The sequence below is a fragment of the Canis lupus genome, chromosome 20, assembly GCF_011100685.1.
Source record: "Canis lupus familiaris isolate Mischka breed German Shepherd chromosome 20, alternate assembly UU_Cfam_GSD_1.0, whole genome shotgun sequence".
Lineage (NCBI taxonomy): Eukaryota > Metazoa > Chordata > Mammalia > Carnivora > Canidae > Canis > Canis lupus.
In genome coordinates, this window is record NC_049241.1 from 9,186,082 (window position 1) to 9,206,985 (window position 20,904).

General features: G+C 45.2%; 1 protein-coding gene and 1 long non-coding RNA gene across 8 annotated transcripts in view; one reads left to right on the top strand and one right to left on the bottom strand.

The window, feature by feature from the left end:
- SRGAP3 (SLIT-ROBO Rho GTPase activating protein 3) overlaps positions 1-20,904 on the top strand; it is a 326,045-nt gene that overhangs the window by 296,147 nt on the left and 8,994 nt on the right. For all 7 annotated transcript variants that reach the window (XM_038565770.1, XM_038565767.1, XM_038565768.1 and 4 more), the window contains 5 exons: positions 2,442-2,547; positions 2,765-2,992; positions 5,708-5,787; positions 17,693-17,873; positions 19,159-19,308. In XM_038565770.1, the coding sequence (XP_038421698.1) occupies positions 2,442-2,547; positions 2,765-2,992; positions 5,708-5,787; positions 17,693-17,873; positions 19,159-19,308 (745 nt within the window). The remainder of the gene's footprint in view (positions 1-2,441; positions 2,548-2,764; positions 2,993-5,707; positions 5,788-17,692; positions 17,874-19,158; positions 19,309-20,904) is intronic.
- On the bottom strand, positions 8,994-11,158 carry LOC119864636. The gene is made up of 2 exons (XR_005374629.1): positions 10,632-11,158; positions 8,994-10,075 (listed from the first exon to the last, which is right to left on the bottom strand). It is a non-coding gene; the product is annotated as an uncharacterized LOC119864636 (long non-coding RNA).

Consider the following 20,904-nt stretch of genomic DNA (forward strand, 5'->3'; position numbering starts at 1 on the left):
GAGGACTACACTAATGGGTGTCCCAGACAGTGCATGGTGCAAGAGGCTGAAAGGGTAACAGAGCAAGAGGGGAGAAGTGCAAGGATTTGGAACTTTTCTCCTTAGGTAATAGGGAGCCATAGAGGATTTGGGAGTCAGGTCAACAACATGATAGACAAGTAAAATGGTGAAAATTAGTTGACTGTGGGCATCTTCTAATGTCACGAGCCATCCGAGTTCTCCTTGACAGGTATTTCTGTGGATGAAGGCAGGAGCCCAGTGCAGGCTGAAGTAAAGGCACCTTGACTGTAAGATACCCAAATCCAAGGCAACATTTGAGAAATTTTTAGAAATAAACTCTTAATGTTACAATATGAGAATCTTAGTATTTTAGAGTAAACTGATTTACAGAAAATTGCCACACACCCAGTATTACTAGGGATGCTTCTCACAATGATCTGAGAGGGATTTGCAGCCTGGAAAGTGCTCCAGTGGGTGGGAGGCTTCAAGCCTCTTGCCTGCCTTGTATAACAGACCTTTTCTCTACCCTGCTGCCCTCCACACTACTTCCTGCTCATCTCTCCAGATCCACTTCAAGCTCCAAAGCACCCCCAGAAATTCCAGGCCACAAAGGCCCAACCCTATCTGAGCCCATGTCACAGGCTCAGCCAATGTTTCCAGATGCTCCATTAGTCTAGTTCCTGAGCAGAGCCCTGAGTGGACCTGGATTGTTGACCTCTGGTATAAGCTCATAACATTGCATACCTTGGATCACACTTGGGAAAAAAAAATAAATCCCTTCTCAGTTCCCTCTCAAACCCTGTGATTACATGAGGGAGAAAATTTCAGAGGTCAGTTTCCCTTCTAAACAGAGAAATGGGGTCTCAGTCTCAGAAACTTTTATACAGAATATCGCCTACCTATAATTTAGTAACATTGTTTTGCTTTCATTATATCTATTTTTATGTCAGCTCCTAATTATAGTAAGTGATCCTGCTTTCTCATTTACGGAGTGAGGTAAAACTTCCTTTGTGAATAAATATATTTAAGAAAAAATGTATTTAAGTGGAGGTGGTACTAGGGTGCTGATGACTAAAGCTGAGGACACGAGCAGCCTGTAGAAAGGGTGACAGAATCAAGACAGGTCTAAGAACCTTTAGCTCTGTGGGGAGGCTTGGGCAAGGTGCCTCAGTGCCAGACTTGAAGATAGGCTAGAGTGTGCTGGGCAGAGTAGAGAAATCACCAGTGTGTGCAAAGGCCCGGGGGCAGGAAGGCCTGCTGTGGGAGGGAGATGGTGGATAAAGCAGCCTGGCACAGAGTTCCTTGGTGGGGTGCTATTGGCATTTAGGGTAGAGCAAGCCTTATTGTGGGTCCCATGCATTCAGGACACTTGGCACCTTGACCCCTGGATCCCAAATGACAAGGGTACCCTCTAGTCACTGTGACAACCCCCAAAGAGTGCCCGGTGGTTTTGTAAATGCCCAGAGGATCACTGCCACTCCATTGGAGAAGCCTGGCTCTGTGTCATCTTCGGATACTTGGGGAGTGAGGGGCAGCAGCGGAGGTGAGGCAGGCTAGGTTGGTTGAAGCCCTGCTGTGAAAGGCCTGGGACACAGAGGAGAGATTGTGTTTTAGAAGGAACATGCTGACAGAATGTGGAGGCTGGGGCAGCCCGGGTGGCCCAGCGGTTTAGCGCTGCCTTCGGCCAAGGGCGTGATCCTGGAATCCCCGGATCGAGTCCCACGTCGGGCTCCCTGCATGCAGCCTGCTTCTCCCTCTGCCTGTGTCTCTGCCTCTCTCTCCCTCTCTCTCTATGTCTATCATAAATAAATAAAATCTTTAGAAAAAAGAAAAATGTGGAGGCTGGAGGGAGGGGCTGTGTGAGAAAAACATGTTTTCTGCTAAAGAAACTGACATAGGCGTGTGTACAGCCCTGAAGACGCACGAGAACTCCGGCAGCTGAGCCTTCGCGCCAGCTTTCCCTCCCCACAAGGCAAAGCGCTTCTCCACCAAGCCCATTTGCTGCTCCCACCCCTCGCCTGACTGACAAAAATACCAGTGTCTCTCTGTCGAGGACTGACCTGAAGATGCCAAGCTCGTTGGCCAATATATAGCTCTTAGAGTTGGTTATTTATTCAACACTTGTTTCCCACCTACTATGTGCTGTGCCTGTGGTGTAGCTGGTGCTCGTAAAGAGGTTAACAAAGCATGGTCCGTGCCTCTATTCATCAGGACTCATAGGCCTCAGGTGACAGAAACTCGACTTATACTGGCTTCATCCATCAAAGAGAATGTGTTGACTCACATGCTTGCTCTGAGTGGCCAGCCCAGGGTCACAGATCAATCCCCAGAACCGAGAGAACTGGCTGCTCCTGAACCATATGGACTGATCTAGGAGCAGATGTTGGCTACCTGGCTCTCTGAGGATGAAAGACGCCCTGAGAAGCCCCTTTGTATTACAGAACTGGAGAACCCAGCTGAGAGGGTACACCAGATCCAGCAAATCCTCATCACCCTTCCCCGGGTGGTCATCGTGGTCATGAGATACCTCTTTGCTTTCCTCAACCAGTGAGTTGCTGGGCCAAGTTGGCTGGGTGGGGGGCCCCCTTTGCCTCAGTGCCGGCCTCCTTTGGGAGGGGGTGTCCTGAGGCTTTTGCAGATGCAGCTGTTCCTAAAACAGAACATGGAGCCCTCCTGGAGTTGCGTAGAGCCCTCAAACGAAAGAACTCACAGGGGGGAAGATTCACCTCTTCCAGGTGACTTGTGAGTACCTCCTTTCTTGTAGCCTCTCGCAGTATAGCGACGAGAACATGATGGATCCCTACAACCTGGCCATCTGCTTCGGGCCCACCCTCATGCACATCCCTGATGGGCAGGACCCTGTGTCCTGCCAGGCACACGTCAACGAAGTTATCAAAACCATCATCATCCATCATGAAGCCATCTTCCCCAGCCCCCGGGAGCTAGAGGGACCTGTGTATGAAAAATGCATGGCTGGAGGGGAAGAATATTGGTAAGATTCCATTCTTAATATTATTATTCATCATCGCTGTTGTTGTTGTTGCTGTTGAACAGGAACAGTAAGAAACCCTCCGATTTTCTTACTGCTTCATAGTCTGTATTCCCATATGCATTTTTCTCATTTGAGCTTTGCTGCAGCCTTATAGGAGAGATAGTTGCATCAGCCAAGACTCTCTTTTGGTTTATAAGGAACAGAAATACAAGTCAAACTGGTTGAGCTAAGTGGGAAGTTATTGTTTTACTTTACATAACTCAAAAGTCTAGGATCATGGCTTCAGGTATAGCTGGATCCAGGAGTTCAAATATTATCATCAGGACTTGGTCCTGCAATCCCTAGCCCTTGGCTCTGCTTTCTTCTGTTTTAGCTTCAGTCTCAAGCAGTCTCCCCCTTGCTGGCTTCAGGAAGGCATCTGGTAACTCCAGATTTAGAGTACATTCTCTCAGCAGCCCCAGTAGAAAAAGGGCTGCTTCTTCCCAAGTGTCCCAACACAAATCCAAGAATTATATCCCCTTGCCGAGGCTCAGGTCTGGTCAACAAATCACACTGATGAGGAGATGTCAAGCTGTCATTAGCCAGGTGAGTCACAAACCCATCTCAGGCAGCAGGGGAGTGGATAATAATCACCACCTCAAGCCTGACAAAGTGAGTTCATGTTCTTTGACAGCTTCACGCCAGGTCAGCAATTGGTAGTTCGGCACGTTGGTGTACCTGGTGCTACACGGGGTCTTGAAAGAAAAATTTTAGAACCTAATCTAAGGGCTGACTGCTTTCCCCAGACTAAGACCTTAAAATGTAGTAAAGATGGAAATTGTTTCAAATGTGAATTCAGAACAGCAACTGACAAAGACCAGCCAAAGGGTTCCTGTTCATTCTTTATTCCCAATCCAGGACAACACAGGGCCGTGTGTTTAGGTATTCCCCATACTGCTTTCAGCTAGGTGCCTATAGGGGATTTCATCTTTTGATTATCAAAGCATTCCTGGACTCCTGAATCGCTTCAAAGAAGGGAGACATTCCATCCCCTCTGTTTTCCACCCCATCCGCCATGGAAATGTCACACCCTGCTGTCTTGTCATCACAGCTCTGTAACCTTGTTTGTGGCACCAGGAGCAAGTCTGCTCCTGTTCTGTAACAGAAACATTACGCAGCCAGCAAGTATACTCTCTGGACAAAGAGAAGCTTTTCACGCAGCATTTGCAACCATCACCAGTTCTCTTTCCTGGCTGCAATATATATAATTAGTGTTCTAGGAAGGGTCCTCAAGAGCAGTTGTACTTACCAAAGAACAGTATACAATAACCACACTTTTCTTAAGCCCGTTTATGTCCCATGAGAAAGGAAAGCTATTAATTACATTGGAGGTATTTTTGAAGCCAAAATGGGGGCTTCGGCTGAGGGTCTTACCGTAGTGGACAACATTCATTCATTCAACAAATGGACAGATGGTTGCTGAGTGTCTGTCCTAGGCCAGGCCCTGGGCAGCAGGGCAGGAGTGTAACCCAAACAAGATTAATCTCTGATGCAGGGAGCTCTGTTGGAGAAGGGAATAGGCAGTTTCAGAAGGGGGGCTCCCTGAGCCAATGTAGTGAAGTCAGAAAGGGCTTCCTGGAGGAGATAATGACTTACCTGAGGCCTGTAGGATGAACTGGAGTCAGCCAGAAGAGGAGTGGGCAAAGAATGTTCTGGACTTGGAACATCCAGTAAAATGGAAAGTGGTTCTGTATGACTAGAGGGTTGCATTCGCCAAGGGAATGGTGAGGGAGGAGACTACGCAGGCCAGCAGGAGCTATGTTATGAAAGGTCTTAAGCCATTGTACAGAGTCTGGACCTTATCCAGGAGGCAATGGAAAATTTTTCATAATGAAATTCATATTTTCTCAAATGCCATTGCAAACGGTACCTCCTCCAAGAAGCCTTCCCTGAGCAGGTCCCCTCTGCTGTTCTTGTCTCTGCTCATTTGCTCCTATATAACACATTTCAACTTGCAGCAGTTTTATTTCCTGGCCCATGAGAGCAGAGTCTGTGCCCACTTACCCATCAGCATGTCCCTCCTACCTAGCAAAGTGCCTGGTATATATTAGGACTCCATCAATGGCTCAGTTAGAAAACTGACTAGAAGCCTCAAGAAGCTTATAATGTAGAGAAGGGTTAGTGGCTGGTGAACTTATCTCAGTGTATTAGTAACAAATTTGACAGGCCTGGATTCACTCTACTTCCTTCCATGCCTTCTGCTGGTACCACCTGGACTGGCCCGGGCTTTTGCATACAGCATCATGAGGCAGCCCTGAGAACCCTGCCCCTTGTGAGCTTCACTCCCACCTTGCTGGGCGTGTCACATCCTGTGTAAGACATGGAACCAGGTTAGACGAATGACTCACAGTACTTCCAAAATTCCTTCCTGTTTTGGCCTGTGGTCCTTCTAAGGATAAATGCCAGGGTTTTACACTGCCCTCTGGGTCTTATGGAACTCGTAGGAATTGGCAGCACAGCGGATTTCAGGGCTAGGGAAAGCTGGGGGAGGTTATTCAGGATAGCGGTTTTCTATTAGGAGGGTCCATGGATGGTCAGATGGATAAGGCAGGACAGTGCAGGCCTGGGCCTGACCTGGGTCAAGCACAGAGGTGGGCTGGGCTGGCACTTAAGAGAAGCTGAGGACAGTGTGAGGGTGCAAAGCCCAACAAGTGTCCTTCCCGTGTTTCCTTGCAGTGACAGTCCACATAGTGAGCCAGGGACTATTGATGAAGTTGACCACGACAATGGTACAGAGCCTCACACCAGTGATGAAGGTGAGTGAGGGGGGGTTCTGGGGCCTCTCACGCTGACTCATGCCTATACAACCTCTGATCTGGTCCACAAAACCCCCCAGCCCCCTCTAGCTTTACAAATCGGCACATTGCCCTTCAGAATAGATGAGGGCCCAGAAAGACCTTGGAGACTGTGTGCTTCCATTCACCACACTCCTACCCCCCTGTCTCTTCCCTTTCCATGTCCTGCCTGGCCTGAGTGCAAATCCTAAGTGACAAGAGTTTGCTAAGTAGGAAGCACACTTTGTTCCCTGTTCTTCCCCTGTTCTGCATCCAGCCTGTGCTAAGACTTGGGGCACTTTGATGAAAAACACATGGGCCATTGAGGAGCTCCCAGTCTCGTTACCCGAAACATTAGGAGCAGCTCTCCATGATGCACAGAAAGTGTCCCCTGTGCTTGAGTGCCCCAAAGATGAAGCCAGGCAGTGAGGATTCAGTGAAGTGCTGGTGGGAAAGAGGGAAAGGGGGACTGGGCTTTGAGAGACTCATAGGGACCCTTCCTCCCTTTCTAGACAAGAAGAGAGTTGGGTTCATCTCTAGGAAACCTGGACCATGTAGACAAGCAATCTGAATAATATGGGCCCAGAGCCAGTGAATCCATTAGATGGAATAGGCACAGTGCCCAGGGTCCATGGTCCTTCTAAGAACCCATGAAAATGTTTTAGTTTCTTTTAAAATAGTGAGGAAAAAGAAGTATGATCCAGCCTGTATTATACTCTTCTTTATGCCAGTTAAGGTATAAAAAAAAAAATTAACTTTTTTTTAGTGGACAGAGTCCCATGCAAGCAAAAGTGCTTGGGACCCATGAATAGTTATACCGCAGTCCTGTGGAGACCACATATAACCAACCCTCCTTTCTTCCTGTGATAGTTTTACTTTGGACAATTTTCATTATTTAGCAGTTGTTTTATGGGCTTCTGTGTTTCCCTCTGGGAGAGTCCAGGCCCTGTTGACCACCATTTTTGTCAGGAGACTTGGTATGTAGTGCTCAGGTATGATTTCTGGGAGCTGGTGAAAGAGATGGTTCCACCAATTGGTGGGTTTGTACTTGCTAATGACAGATACTCCAACTCAAACTGACTTAAGCATTAAAGGCCTCAGATCAGATACCTGAAAAATCCCAGGGCAGGCATAGCTTCAGGCATGGCTGAATCCAGGAGCCTAGTTAATAAATAAATTCCTTATTAGGAATTTGTCTCCATCTTCCTGTTCTGCTTCCCTCTGTTTGGCTTCATACTCAGGTAGGATATCCCTGTGTGGTGGCTTTGGCAGTTCCAGGCTTTTCTTGTCCTTTTGTCCAAAGTCCCAGTGGAAAAGAACTCCCTTTTCATCATGGTTTTAAGAAAGCTCCTGGGGTTTTAAGAGTCTCACTGGACTGCCTTGACCCACACACCCTGCCGAGAACCAATCGCTGTGGCCCAAGAGGGAGCCCATGGGTCTGGCCTGAGTCCCAGGTTGGGAAGGGCGTATCTAGTGGTAATGTTCAATTCTGCAGAATCCTCAGAGGCTCAGCTCGTCCTGAGCTGAGGAAGACGTCCTGCAGAGCCTTTGTTTGGAGATGTGAAGCCTGTCATGTTCTGCTTGTTTGTGGCGGTCTGGTTTCCTTTCCTTTTCTTCTTTTTTTTTAAGATTTTATTTATTTATTCATGAGAGACACACACAGAGAGAGAGAGAGAGGAGAGACAGAGACACAGGCAGAGGGAGAAGTAGGCTCCATGCAGGGAGCCTGATGTGGGACTCGATCCCGAGTCTCCAGGATCACGCCCTGGGCAGAAGGCAGGCGCAAAACCGCTGAGCCACCCAGGGATCCCCATCGATTTGGTTTTCTCTTGCCTTCTCTTCTGTCCCTTGCCCTACCATGTCCAGCTTTTCTCCTTTTCCCTTCTTGTTCTATCTGTTGCTTGCTTGATTTCTCTGTGTGTGTGTATGTGTGTGGAGCTCCCTCTTGCTCTAGATCTTGTTCTCAGTCTCTCTTCTCCTATCGGGGGGACAACAACTCCTGTCCAATAAGACAGACTGATTTTTCAGCATTAAGATCTGTTAGTACTACCACTGGGGGAGGCAAATGTGTTTGCAGGAGGCTGGGTCAGGCGCCCACTGAGGACCCTCGCAGCCCACCTTCTTGGGGGCTGAGGTCGCTGCCCGTCATCCCACACATAGCCTGGGAGGTGGAAGGCTGCTGTGGGCACCAGGACTCAGGAGGAGGGACAGACAGAACAGACCTTGCTGGGTGCACAAGGAAGCAGCCACAGGGCACCCCCGGCAGGCTTCACCCTGAAACAAGGAGAAGCCCTCACAAAATGCTGCCTCCCTCCTCTCAGAGTAGAGGCATACAATATCCCTGGAACAGGCTAAGTCAGAGCTTCTTGTCTGCTTCCAGGACAGTCCCTTCTTCTCGATAGTTCTTTGTCAGGTTGCTGGTTTCTGAAAATGACAAAGACAGAAAGATCAGAAGGGCAACAGCCCCCTTCAGGAGAGCCAGTTTCATGCTCCTTCACGGTTCTCCTTGCTTCCTGTGTATTGGTGGTGGCTGCTGAATCAGGAAAATTAATTACATTTCCTAAATACAACTTCATACCTCAGTTTCCTTATCTGTAAAATGGAAATGACAACACCAAGAGAATTGTGGCCTAGGGTAGAATGAGGTAACCTACATGAAGGAGCTGAGCACAGTGTCTGGGACAACCAGGTGGGTAGGAAGCAATATACTCTGTCCAGTATAAATCCCTCCTAATTCTGATCAAGAAACTGAGTCCAGGGACTTTTATAGATCTCACTGCTCATTGGCAGCCTAAACCTCTATCTACTTTCCTCTAAGACATTTCATTTGGGGGATCATCAGTGTTTCTGTTTCTCTTGAAAACAGCCTTATGAATGGAGCCCAGCAGACTTTGAAGGTCAAGTCACCCAGAAAACCACGACCCCATGTCTTTGTGATAGATGGTTCACCCAATAAGCGACCAACCAAACTGGAGGAAAAACTTATTTTTTGGCCCTTCCGTTCTCAACATATTCTGTACCTAACTGATGCCTGCTGCCCTGTCTTGAGTCTATTAGCACATCCTGGGTAGACATCTGGAAAATCCATTTGTCCTTGCTTTTTGGTCTCTAAGATTTATAAAGAAGCTATGGTTAGGCTAAGAACCCTTGATTGTTAGAACTAAGCCAAGTGAAAACATTGAGGCAGCTTGTCAATAGCAACTTTATTAATTGGATGCTAAATGAGGAATGAGGCTGCCTGATAAAGAAACTACTAAAATCAGTAACAGAAACATGATCATATAGTTACAATGTGTCAGTTTCCAATTATAATTACACCACCATTCTCCCCCTGTATTTTCCCAAAATTCTCCCAATTGCTTTTCACTCCTTTCCCCTCATCTACATCTGGACAGCCATGAAGTCATTAACTCTTTGGCCATATCAGTGGTCCACAAATAGGCTTTAGGAGGTCCATGCTCACAAGATGTGAGCAACATCTTGTTTCCGTTGGAATGGATGCCTTTGAGAAGAGGTACAGAGTTTTCATCAGATTGTTCTAGGTATCTACTAGAAATCAGGATAAGATTTCTATTTACTTGCAGTTCATGATATTTCCTTTAATAAAAAAAATGTCAAGCACGCAGAAAAGTGGATGGAAATTGTATAGTGCACAGGTATAAACCTACCAAATTGTAGAAACCTACCTAGTTTCTACAATTGTTAACATTTTGTTATATTTGTGAATCTATCCATCTATCAATCTATCTTAATACATTTCAAAGTACATGGCTGTCATCAGTGTGGTCTCCCTCTAAACACAGCAACATGCAACATTACATGCAACAGGAGTCAATATTGTTTATGGTTCTTTGGTTGGAGTAAAATTGCATACACTGAAAGGTATAAGTCTTAAGTCTATCATTCCCTGAGTTTTTATAAACAAAAAAACTTGTGTAAACTCAAACTCTGACCAACCTATAGAACATGTCCAACACCCTAGAAAGTTCCTTCCTGTACTTTTCCAGTCAGTTCCTCTGTACTCCAAAAGCCCAAGAAGCAACCAGTGACCTGATTTATTTTTTTCATCACAGATGAACTCTAGATTGCCTATTCTAGAACTTCATATAAATGGAATTGTACAGAAGAGTGTCTGTTGGTTGCGACTTCTTTCATTCAGCACAATGTTTAGAGATTTATCCATGTTGTAAGTAGTAGCCGAGATTCCCTTGGCATAAACCACCAGTTCACACTCAAACCCTCACTTCTCCCTAAATCATGGCCACCATTCCTGTAAGAGATAAAGAACAAGGAAAAGTGAGAACAGCATGGCCCCTTCACTGCTTACTTGGCTACTGCTCCTAACCCCTAGTGCAGAGGTAGAAAACTGGCCCGGGTCACGTGGCTTAGACCCAGAACCTAAGAAGGCCTCTCCCTTCCTCTTTTATTTTAACCAGTCTATTGGGATATAATTCACGTACTATGCAGTTCATCCCTTTAGAATATAAAATCCGATTGCTTTAAGATTTTATTTATTTATTTATTTTTAGATAATCTCTACACCCAACATGAGGCTCGAACCCATGGCCTTGAGATCAAGAGTTGCAGGCTTCCTGCCTGAACAGCCAGGCACCCCTCAGTGGCTTTAATGTATTCATAGATATGTGCATCCATGACCACAGTTAGTTTTTATCACCACACAAAGAAACTCCATGCCCTTAGCTGTCATTCCTTATCTTCCTGACCCCTCTACATTTCTTCCCAGCCCGAAGCAACCACTAATCTACTTTCTGTCTCTATGAATTTATCTGTTTTGGACATTTCAATGGAATCATGCAATATATGACCTTAGTATCTGGCTTCCTTCACTCAGCATGATGTTTTCCATGATCATCCTATTGTTGCAGGTATCTGGAAATTATGCCTTTTTATGGCTGAATAATATCCCATTGTCACATTTTTGTCAGTTGATGGACATTTGGGTTGTTTCCACTTTTTTGGCTTGATGAATAATGCTGTTATAAACATTTGTGTACGACTTTTGTACAGACATATATTTTTGTTTTATTTTTTAATTTTTTCTTATATACCTAGGAGTAGGACTGCTGGGTCATACAGTAGCTCTGTGTTTAATCATTTAAGGAATGTGCCAGAGTGGTTTCCAAAGTGACTTTTCCATTTCATATTACCACCAGCAGTATGTGATTTTTGTCAACACTTGTTACCATTTGACCTTTCGATTCTATCCATCCTAATGTGTGTGAAGTGGTATCTCACTGAGGCTTTCATTTGAATTTCTCTTATGACTAATGATGCTGAGCATCTTTTCATATGCTTATTTATCATTTGCATATCTTCCTTGGAAAAATGTCTCTTCAGATCCTTTGCCCATTTTAAAATCTGGCTATTTGTGGGGTTTTTTTTATTATTGAGTTGTAAGCACTCTTTATATATTCTAGATATAAGTTCCTTATCAGATATATGATTTGCAAACATGTTCTGTGGGCTTTTTCACTTTCTTGATGATGTCCTTTGAAGCACAGAAGTTTTCTAACTTTGATGATAACCAATTCATCCATTTTTTCTTTTTGTTGCTCATGTTTTTGGTGTTACATTTGAGAAAGCTTCAGCAAATCCAAAATCATGAATATTTACCCCATGTTTTTTTCCCAGAGTTTTAAGTTTTAGGTCTATGTTTAGGTAATTCCTTTTGAGTTAGTTTTTGTTTATGGTGTAAGGGTTCAATTCTGTTCTTTCTTTGTGTGTGACTATGCAGTTGTCCCATCACCATTAGTTGCAAGATAATTTTTTCCCCCATTGAATGATCTTGGCTCCCTCATAAAAAATCAGTTGACCATAGATGTAGGGGGTTATCTCTGGACTTTCAGTTCTATTCACCTGAACTGTATATGTCTGTCCTTGTGCCAGCACCACACTATCCTGATTACTGTTGCTTTGTAGTAAGTTTTGAAATCAGGAAGTGTGAGTCCTCTAATTTAGTTCTTCTTTTTTCAAGGGTTTTTTTTTGGGGGGGGGGGTAGTTCTTTGCAATTCCATATAAATTTTAGAGTCAGCTTGTCAATTTCCACAGCGAAGTCAGCTGGCATTCCAATAGGGATTGCAGTGAACATGTAGATCAGTTTGAAAGTCTTGCCATCTTAACAGTGTTATTAAGTCTTCTGATCCATGCATGACACATCATTTCAACTCAGCCTCAGTTTCCTCCTCTGTAAAATGAGGATAACACTGCACATATTATTGTGACGATTAAATGTGATAATGTAAGTAGAACATTTAATGCATAATAAAAGCTTAATTTGTTCATGCAAGTGATATGGAGAGCCATCTCATCCCAGAGACTGTTCTAGAAGTGGGAAAATAGCATGTTATAAAACAAAAACCCCTGTCCTAATGGGCCTCACATTTTAGTAGGAAAGATCAACAATAAACAAATTTTCAAACTACATGTGCATACACACACAAGTTCAGGTTGTGCTAAGTGCTGTGAAGACGAATAAAGCAAGGGAAAATGTAGAGTGATTTGACAGTATTTTTATAGTTGAGGGTAGCCAACTCCTTTCACCTTGCTAAAGCAAAGACATTTGAGTGCAGACCTGGAATAAAATGAGGAAATGGCACACAAGGGTCAATAAATATTTATTGAATGTGAATGAATGCAAATATCTGGGAGAACAGTATCCCAGGGAGAGGTGATAATAAGAGCAAAGGTCCTACAGCAAGAAAAGGCTTGGAATTTTTAAAAGCATCAAGAAGGCTCTATGAATATTTATGTTATAGTGTTCAGAGGTAAAGTGTACCGATGTCTGCAACTCACTTTAAAATTCACTAAAAAATAAGATAGAAGATGGATACATATGTGATAAAGCTAATACACTAAAATGTTAACTGTAGAATTTAGGTGGCAGGTCTATACACGTTTACTTTCACTTTACTTGGTGTTTGAAAAATGTCAGAATCCAGTGTTGGAGGAGTAACATTAAGAAGGCTTGTGAGGGGTGCCTGGGTGGCTCAGTGGTTGAGCATCTGCCTTTGGCTCAGGTCATGATCCTGGGGTCCTAGGATCAAGTCCTGCATCGGGCTCCCTCTGGGGAGCCTGCTTCTCTCTCTGCCAATGTCTCTGCTTCCCTCTGTGTCTCTCATGAATAAATACATAAAATCTTAAAAAAAAGAAGAGGAAGAAGAAGAAGAAGAAGATGACGAAGGCTCGTGAGGCCATGAGGGAGGTAATGAGTGAGGGAGAAAGGTAGGGAGCGAAGCTGCAGAGGCCTCCAGGCCCAGAGCACGAAGGGGCCTCAGCAGCCGTGAGAAGACATCTGGGATTGGCTGCAAGCATAGCAGGAAGCCTTCAGAGGGATTTCAACAAAAGAGTTTCATGATCCGATTATGATTTTAAAAGATTCCTCTGACTGCCATGGGGAGACATGGCTCTGCCAAGCACAAATGAAAGCAGGGATGCCTGGTAGAAGGACAGTGGCAGTCTGGACCAGGGCAGTGGCACTGGAGGTGCTGAGACAGGTCTAATTCAGGGGATGCTTCAGAGAATTTGCTGATAGCTTAGGCATGTGGTGCTCAAGAGCTACACTTTGGCCTGAGCAAGCGGGCAGACGGTTTTATTTCCCAAGATGGGGGAAGATGAGAGAATTAAGTAAGTTTGGGGAGGGGTGTGTGGGAGAGTAATAAGGAGGAGAATCACATTTTCTACTTCAGGTATGATAAACCCAAATAAGAGACTTCCTAATAAATAGTGGCTATGATTACTCTTTCTACCACACACGCTTACATAACCGCATCTGCAAACACACATGCCCTCTCTCGGCCTGCAGCTCAGTTCTGCTCCCTCCTCCTCTTTTCTTCTTTTCTCTCCCTTACATTTCCCATTCCTCCTTGTTCCCCCCACTCCTAATTCCAGGCCATCCACAGTGACTGCTGGAGGCTCTAGAGATGTGGAAGGCAGGAACTAGACACCCAGACAGCTCCTCCTGGCAGGAGCAAACCTCTGCTCAGGTCAGCTTCTCCATCAGTGAGGGGAACCAAGCTCAAAGGACACCCTGGGGTGAAACCCTGAGAGCACACAGTCCTCCGGGTTAAGCTCCTATCTTGCAAACCCTCCAACCTTTTTGTCTCTGTAGCTAGGCCAGCAGACAGGTGTTCAAGCAATGCTATAGCCAACAGCTGGTGTAGGATCCAAAGAGGCAGCAGAGATGACAGAGATCTCCCCATTTTGCTGAGAAGGTAACTCTGAATCATGATCTGAGTTAATGTGACCCATGTAGCTGTGCTGTCATCTTGCATCAACCGTGTCAGTATAACATTTAAACACATTTGTCAGGGAGCCAGCTGGGGAAGGCTGGCCTCACTGCCTGAGGCCCACACCCTGTAGAAGGCTGTCCCAGGCACTGAGGACTAGATGCATCTGCAAGCTGCCGCATCTCACAGGAGCACCGGGACGGTCTTCTTGAGCTACTGCTTACAGGAGGGGGAAACCCTAATGTACACAGGGGTGTGGTGGGGATTAATGGGGGAGATGAACAAAGGGGGTTCCTCCTTCTGCTCTTTGTGTTTCCATGCTTAGAAAGTCCTTAGAAGTGTATCAGTTCTGATAACAACTTTCATATAGAGCTAACTACATGCCAGGCACTGTTGCAAGCACTTCATATACAGTAACTGATTTAATCCTCTCAACATCCTTATAAGCTGGATCCTATTAGTAGCCTTCCCATTTTACAGAAGAGGACACTGAGGCTTAGGAAGGAGAAATAAGTTCTTCAAGGTCACACAGCTAAAAAGTAGCAAAGCCAGGTTTTCTGGCCTTAACTCCTTTAGGTGCAAGTAGGTGGCTGGATAGACAGATACGAGATGATCCATAAGGAGGAATGGAGCAATAGAGAGTCAGCATAAGGAAGGTATCTGCAGGCTAGAGAGGACAGGGGTCAATTTCGTTACACTTTTGTTCTATTAGAATTCAACATATTTGTTACTTTATCTATGTAAATATATACATAAATATATATGATTTTTATAGCATTATACATCTTTGTGCTTGCTTTAAAGTATAAATAAATTAATATTCACATACAGCCAGTTTTCTACCAAGTGTGAGCATCTCTTAGGGTACAGCTATAACACAGATTAAGTAAATCCTAGGCATTGCTCCCCTGTTCCCCAAAAAGTCTTTTCCCAAACTTCACTAGCTATAGGGCTTTGGGAAAACCACATAAACTCTCTGTAGCTTAGATTTCTTGTCTGGACCTACCCCATAGGGTAAAGCCACTAGTAATTATAATCATCATCATAAGAGCTACTACCAACTGAACACCTCACGTGTCTGTACTATGCTGAGGACTTTCATACATCATGGCCTTTAAAAATCTATTAAGGGATCCCTGGGTGGCGCAGCGGTTTAGCGCCTCCCTTTGGCCCAGGGCGTGATCCTGGAGACCCGGGATCGAATCCCACGTCAGGCTCCCGGTGCATGGAGCCTGCTTCTCCCTCTGCCTATGTCTCTGCCTCTCTCTCTCTCTCTCTCTCTATGACTCATTAATTAATTAATTAATTAATTAAAAAAATAATAAATAAAAATCTATTAAAATCTAGTATATTTCTTACTTTTTAAATTAAGATATAATTGCCAGGCACACCTGGGTAGCTCAGTGGTTGAGCGTCTGTCCGCCTTCGGCTCAGGGTGTGATCCCTGGGTCCTGAGATCGAGTCCCACATCAGGAATCCTACAGGGAGCTTGCTTCTCCCTCTGCCTATGTCTCTGCCTCTCTCTCTATGTCTCTCATGAATAAATAGATAAAATCTTTTAAAAAAGGATATAAGTGACGTATAACATTATATTAGTTTCAGGTAGACAACTTAACGATTCAATACGTGTATTGCAAAATGATCACCACAGTGTGTCTAGGTAACATCCATCCATACATGGAAGACTGTATGTAGTCACCAAACATAGTTACAAATTTTTCTTTTCTTGTGATGAAAACTTTTAAGATCTACTCTTTTAGCAAACTTTCAGTGCAATGCAGTATTATTAGCTATAGTCATCATGCTCTAAATTACATCCCCAGGACTTTATTTTATAAACGGAAGTTACAAAAGTTATAAAGGTTCACCCAGTTTGCCCACTCCTTACCACTGCCTCTGGTACCACCAGAGGCAGAACCACCAATCTGTTCTCTGTTTCTGAGAGTTTGGTTTGTTTTTGCTTTTAGATTCTACATATAAATAAGATCATATGGTATTTGTCTTTCTCTGATTTATCTCAGTTAGCATAATGCCCTCAGGGTTCATCCATGTTGTTTCAAATAGAAGATTTTCCTTCTCTTTTATGGCTGAATAATATTCCAGTATATCTATATACTGCATTTTCTTCATCCATGTATCCATCTGTTTTTTCAAGTTGGTGTTTTTGTTTCCTGTGGATAAATACCCAGAAGTGGAATTGCTGGATCATATGGTGTTTCTATTTTTAATGTTTTGAGCAACCTCCATACTGCGTTCCACAGTGGCTGTACCAATTTACATTCCCACCAACAGGGTACCAGGGTTCCCTCTTTCCTATATCTATACTCATTATATTTTGTTTTTTCTTGTTGGGTTTTTTTTTTTTTGTTTTTTGGTTTGGGGAGGAGTGGTTTTGACAGGAGCTGTTCTGACAGGTGTAAGGTGATACCTCATTGTGGTTTTGATTTGTATCTCCCTGAGGATTAGAGATGTTGAGCACCTTTTCATGTATCTGTTGGCCATCTGTAGGTCTTCTTACACACATTATCTTTTAATCCTCCCATATCAACTGAGGTATACAGAGGTTATGTAACCTGCCTCAGGTCACACAGACAAGAGGTGATGGAGCTGGGTGGTAGGAGTGCCTCAGGGACAAGAGTGGATCCTCACTGCTTAATCCAGTCAAGACTTGCCACTAACCAGTGAAGAAGGTTTGATTGGTCAATATGTGTGTGCAAAGAGATGAGCTTGAGCTGTGGTCCTGGAAGGAATTCTTTCTCCCCCCAAATTAAGTCCATGCATGAATGTGTTATTCAGTTCAGGCTACCAGAACAGAACTGGGTGGCTAATACAACAGAAATTTATTTCCTCACAGCCCTGGAGGCGAGAAGCCCAAGACAAATGTGCTGTCAAGGCTGGTTTCAGGTGAAGCATCTCCTCCCAGCTTATAGAAAGCTGTCTTCTCTCTATGTCCTCACACGACCTTTCCTCTGTGTACATTCAGAGAGAGAGAGAGAGACAGACAGACAGACAGCTGGCATCTCTTCTCTTCATGGAGAGATACCAGTCCAGTCAGATTAGGGTCCTACCTTAATTACTCAATTTAACCTCAATTACTTCCTAAATATCGGTCTCCAAATACTATCAAACTGGAGGTCAGGGCATTAGCATATGGATTTGGGGGGAGGGGAACACAATTCAATCCATAACAATGAGCTTTGAAGAGTTCTGGGAACCCTTAAAAATTGTGTACAGCATCTTTGCATGGATGGGAGTCCACATCCACCCAAAAGATAAGAACCTCTAAAAGTTTCATAAGTGGACAAAAAAGGAAAGGGTTTGTGAACAAATGGAAATGGCACTTGTCTTGAGGTAGAAGATAGAGGAGTTTCTTAAGATAATATTTTAATTATTAGAAAGTGGAAAACCAGAGGGGGAGTTGAAAATAAGGATATGGTGTGTCAGTAGTTAGACGTCCTGCCCAAGGCCACAGCATGGAGAGTGGGTCTGAGCTAGAACTTGGTGTCCTGAGCCCCAGCCCATGCTCTTCCCACCAGCTTGCTGTCTGTGCTGCGCCACGGAAGCCAAGGCCATCTGAGCGAGCCTCCTGGCTGCCTTCCTGCTCACTCCACAGATGCTCTTTCCCATGCTTTCCTTCTAGAAGTGGAACAGATCGAAGCCATCGCCAAGTTTGACTATGTGGGGCGGTCCCCGCGTGAGCTGTCCTTCAAGAAAGGAGCCTCGCTGCTACTGTACCATCGCGCCTCAGAGGACTGGTGGGAGGGCCGTCACAACGGCGTGGACGGACTCATCCCTCATCAGTACATAGTTGTACAGGACATGTGAGTGGGAATCAAGACCTTCTTTGAAGAATGTCGTGGTTGATTAGTGATGTCTTGAATGAGCACAGGAATGGGAGTGCTGGGCTGTATGCCAACCATTTGCTCTCACTGGAATGATGCACTTGGTCTTTTTTAAGAATGGTTATATCTCACTTCCCCTTAAATGGTGATCCACTAAACAAATAAGCAAATTGCTCATCCTTTAGAGTATACAGAGACAGTGTTTGGTGCCTTTGGTTGACCATCCTGACCCACCTGACAGCCTCTAGGGCATTCATCACCTGCCCTGATTCTCAGCATCCAGTAGATCTTGCCATATTCCTCTACCTTCTTAGGTCTTCCCTATAATCAGTGGCCAATACTGCCCCCTTTACTGCCCACCATTCTTTATCTCCCAAGTGGCTCTCTCAGAGGATGCACAGAAATAGCCATCCTCTTATTTCCAGGATACTGTTATTATTTTATTTTATTTTTTTTAAAGAAAGGCCCACATCCCAAGTATCTAGCCATACTTGGAGGCCCAGAAAGTTTACATCTTCTCTTCTTTAAAAGCCATTGAAGGTTCGTACAACAGACACTCCCTCTGAGTCAGTCTCTGGTAGAACTGACTTATGGAGGAAGCAGCCACTACGCTGGACCTCAAGGAAAGGGGCAGAGGCATAAGCCTTGATGACAGAGGGAATGGTGTGAAACCACAGCAAAGTCCAAAGCCAGGCAGACAAGAGAAGTGCCAGTGGAGGACCCTTGGCAGCCCTCTGCTGTCCCCAGTGTGCTGGGAGGAGGCCAGCAGGGTACCCCACCAAGGGAGCCACCTCACAGTTATCCAAAGCCCTAGGTCAAGAGCTGAGGGATGGAGGCACTCTTCTTCCTCCCTTGCTTAGCCTTAAATGGCTTCTCAGGGCACCACATGGAGACTCAACTCTCAGTGCTCAGCTTGTGGGCTCTTCTGCCCATCACTCACTCTAGCATTCCCTCCAGCATTTAGGTTGTCCTAGCCTGCAGCAGCCTGGGAGAGAAAAATCTAGAGGAAGGGGGAAGAGAAGGTAGGTCTGGGGCAGAGGGCAAGTAGTCTCCTGCCAGAGAAAGTAAGTTAGGAGAGAGCAAGCCAATGGGCATGTGTGTGATGCTAAGGCCTAGAGTGGGAAGTGGCTCATCCAGAGGATGGGCATAAGTTAACCATAAAGTGTGTGTGGATGCCCCCCTTCACACAGGTCTCCAGGAGCCCTACATATCCGGGGTTCTCTGGAGCAAAGCACTCCCGATTCACATCTGTCCTTCTCCCCAGGGATGATGCCTTCTCGGACAGCCTGAGCCAGAAGGCCGACAGCGAGGCCAGCAGTGGGCCGCTGCTGGATGACAAGGCCTCCTCCAAAAACGACCTCCAGTCACCCACGGAGCACATCTCGGATTACGGCTTTGGGGGGGTGATGGGCCGGTAGGAAATGCGGATTCATTTTTTCCTACTAGAGCCATACCCGTCTCTGTCTGATTTGGGAGAGGCAAGAGGGCAGAGGAGAGAAAGGAGGCTGTTGTGGCCCTTTGTTCCCTCTGGGATGTGCTGTTGGGCACACTGGGGGGTCTGGCTGGAACTGGCCCAAGAATGCCAGGCTTACAAGGGTCCAGCTTGGAGTTGGGGTTTGGAGAAGGAGGAGACAAGACATCTATTAGCAAATCAATGCCCTTTACATAAAATAGTAATAATAAATGGGGAGGAAGAGAGAGTTATAAATTGGCAAGTATTTTTCCTACCTCTCTCCAGTTCTTGCACCTCCTCCCTATTTTCTTTTGAAGACCTGAGTTGTTATATTTAAATTTTTAAGGTTCACATACTCCCCCTGAAGTGCACTACACAAACAGAAAACTCACACCCACTCCATGTGGTGGAGGAAATTGACACTCGACTCCACCCACTCATTTGATGGGAGCACATTTGCCAATTTCTTCCCTCTTCCATGTGTGGGCTGCACTGCGTCACCTGACCTTTCTGCCAGGCAAAGAGCTACTACACTTGTCATTCTCTACATGCCTGTTTAGTCCAAAGAATGTGGTTGTTAAAAAAATATATCAAATATGAAAAAGTGAAGAATAGAGAGGCTGATAGTTTCTCACTGCTTTTTAAATCAGATTCTCACAATGTCATATTCTTCTTCTTTTTTTTTTTTTTTTTCTTGGTGGAGAGGTCTTGGGATCAGCTCCCTCGTATGGGTACTTGCAGATAGAACCAGAGATATAGTTGAAACAGGAACATACGTTTATGAATTTACTTTGGCAGAAGTCTCTGTGCCTCCTTTCAGTGTATTCTGTTCACTTCAGCAAAAGGCTCAGGCGCTGTGATAGGTAATGGAATTGGGGGGCAAAGTGGAAGTCTGGGGTAGGTAGAAGACAAAGCCATGGTTCCTTGAATTCTAGGAGGGCCATATCTTCTCCTGCCTCTCTCTTCCTCTCCCTCTTCCCCTCCCTCCCCTACTTTATTCTGGTTCTTCTCTTTCTCAATATTTCCTCCTCTCCAACCCTATGCTTTGGTCCTGTTGGAGTACCCACAGGCGGTGCTTAGCTTGGCTGGTGGCTCTGGGGTCTGAAGTGCTGCTGACCACATTGAACTGGGTCCTTCAGTCATGGCCCATTCCAACACTGTCCCTCCTTCCTACCCCCTTGCCACTGCCAGCCTCCCCTCCACCCACCAGTGCCTTCAAATCTCTGTTGACCTCCATAGGATGTAGCAAAATTGCCTGCGGGTGGAGCCTTTTACCTCCAGAGTGCTTTCACACCCACCAGACCTCCCTGGAAGATGGGCAAGGAATATTATGCCCATTTACCAGATTAATAAAATGGGTCTGAAAGAGGACACAGGAAAGTCTGTGACAAAGCCAGCCCTCCTGAGAGACACTCTAGTCCCTCTTTGACTCTACCAGAGCCTCCCTAAAGAGTAAAAGGTGGCCAAATGCATAAAAGGCACATTGATTGAAGCAGTTTTTTACTCCAGAATGACTAATTTTCCAAGATCTGAAAAAGCCTCAGAGAAATAGCCCTT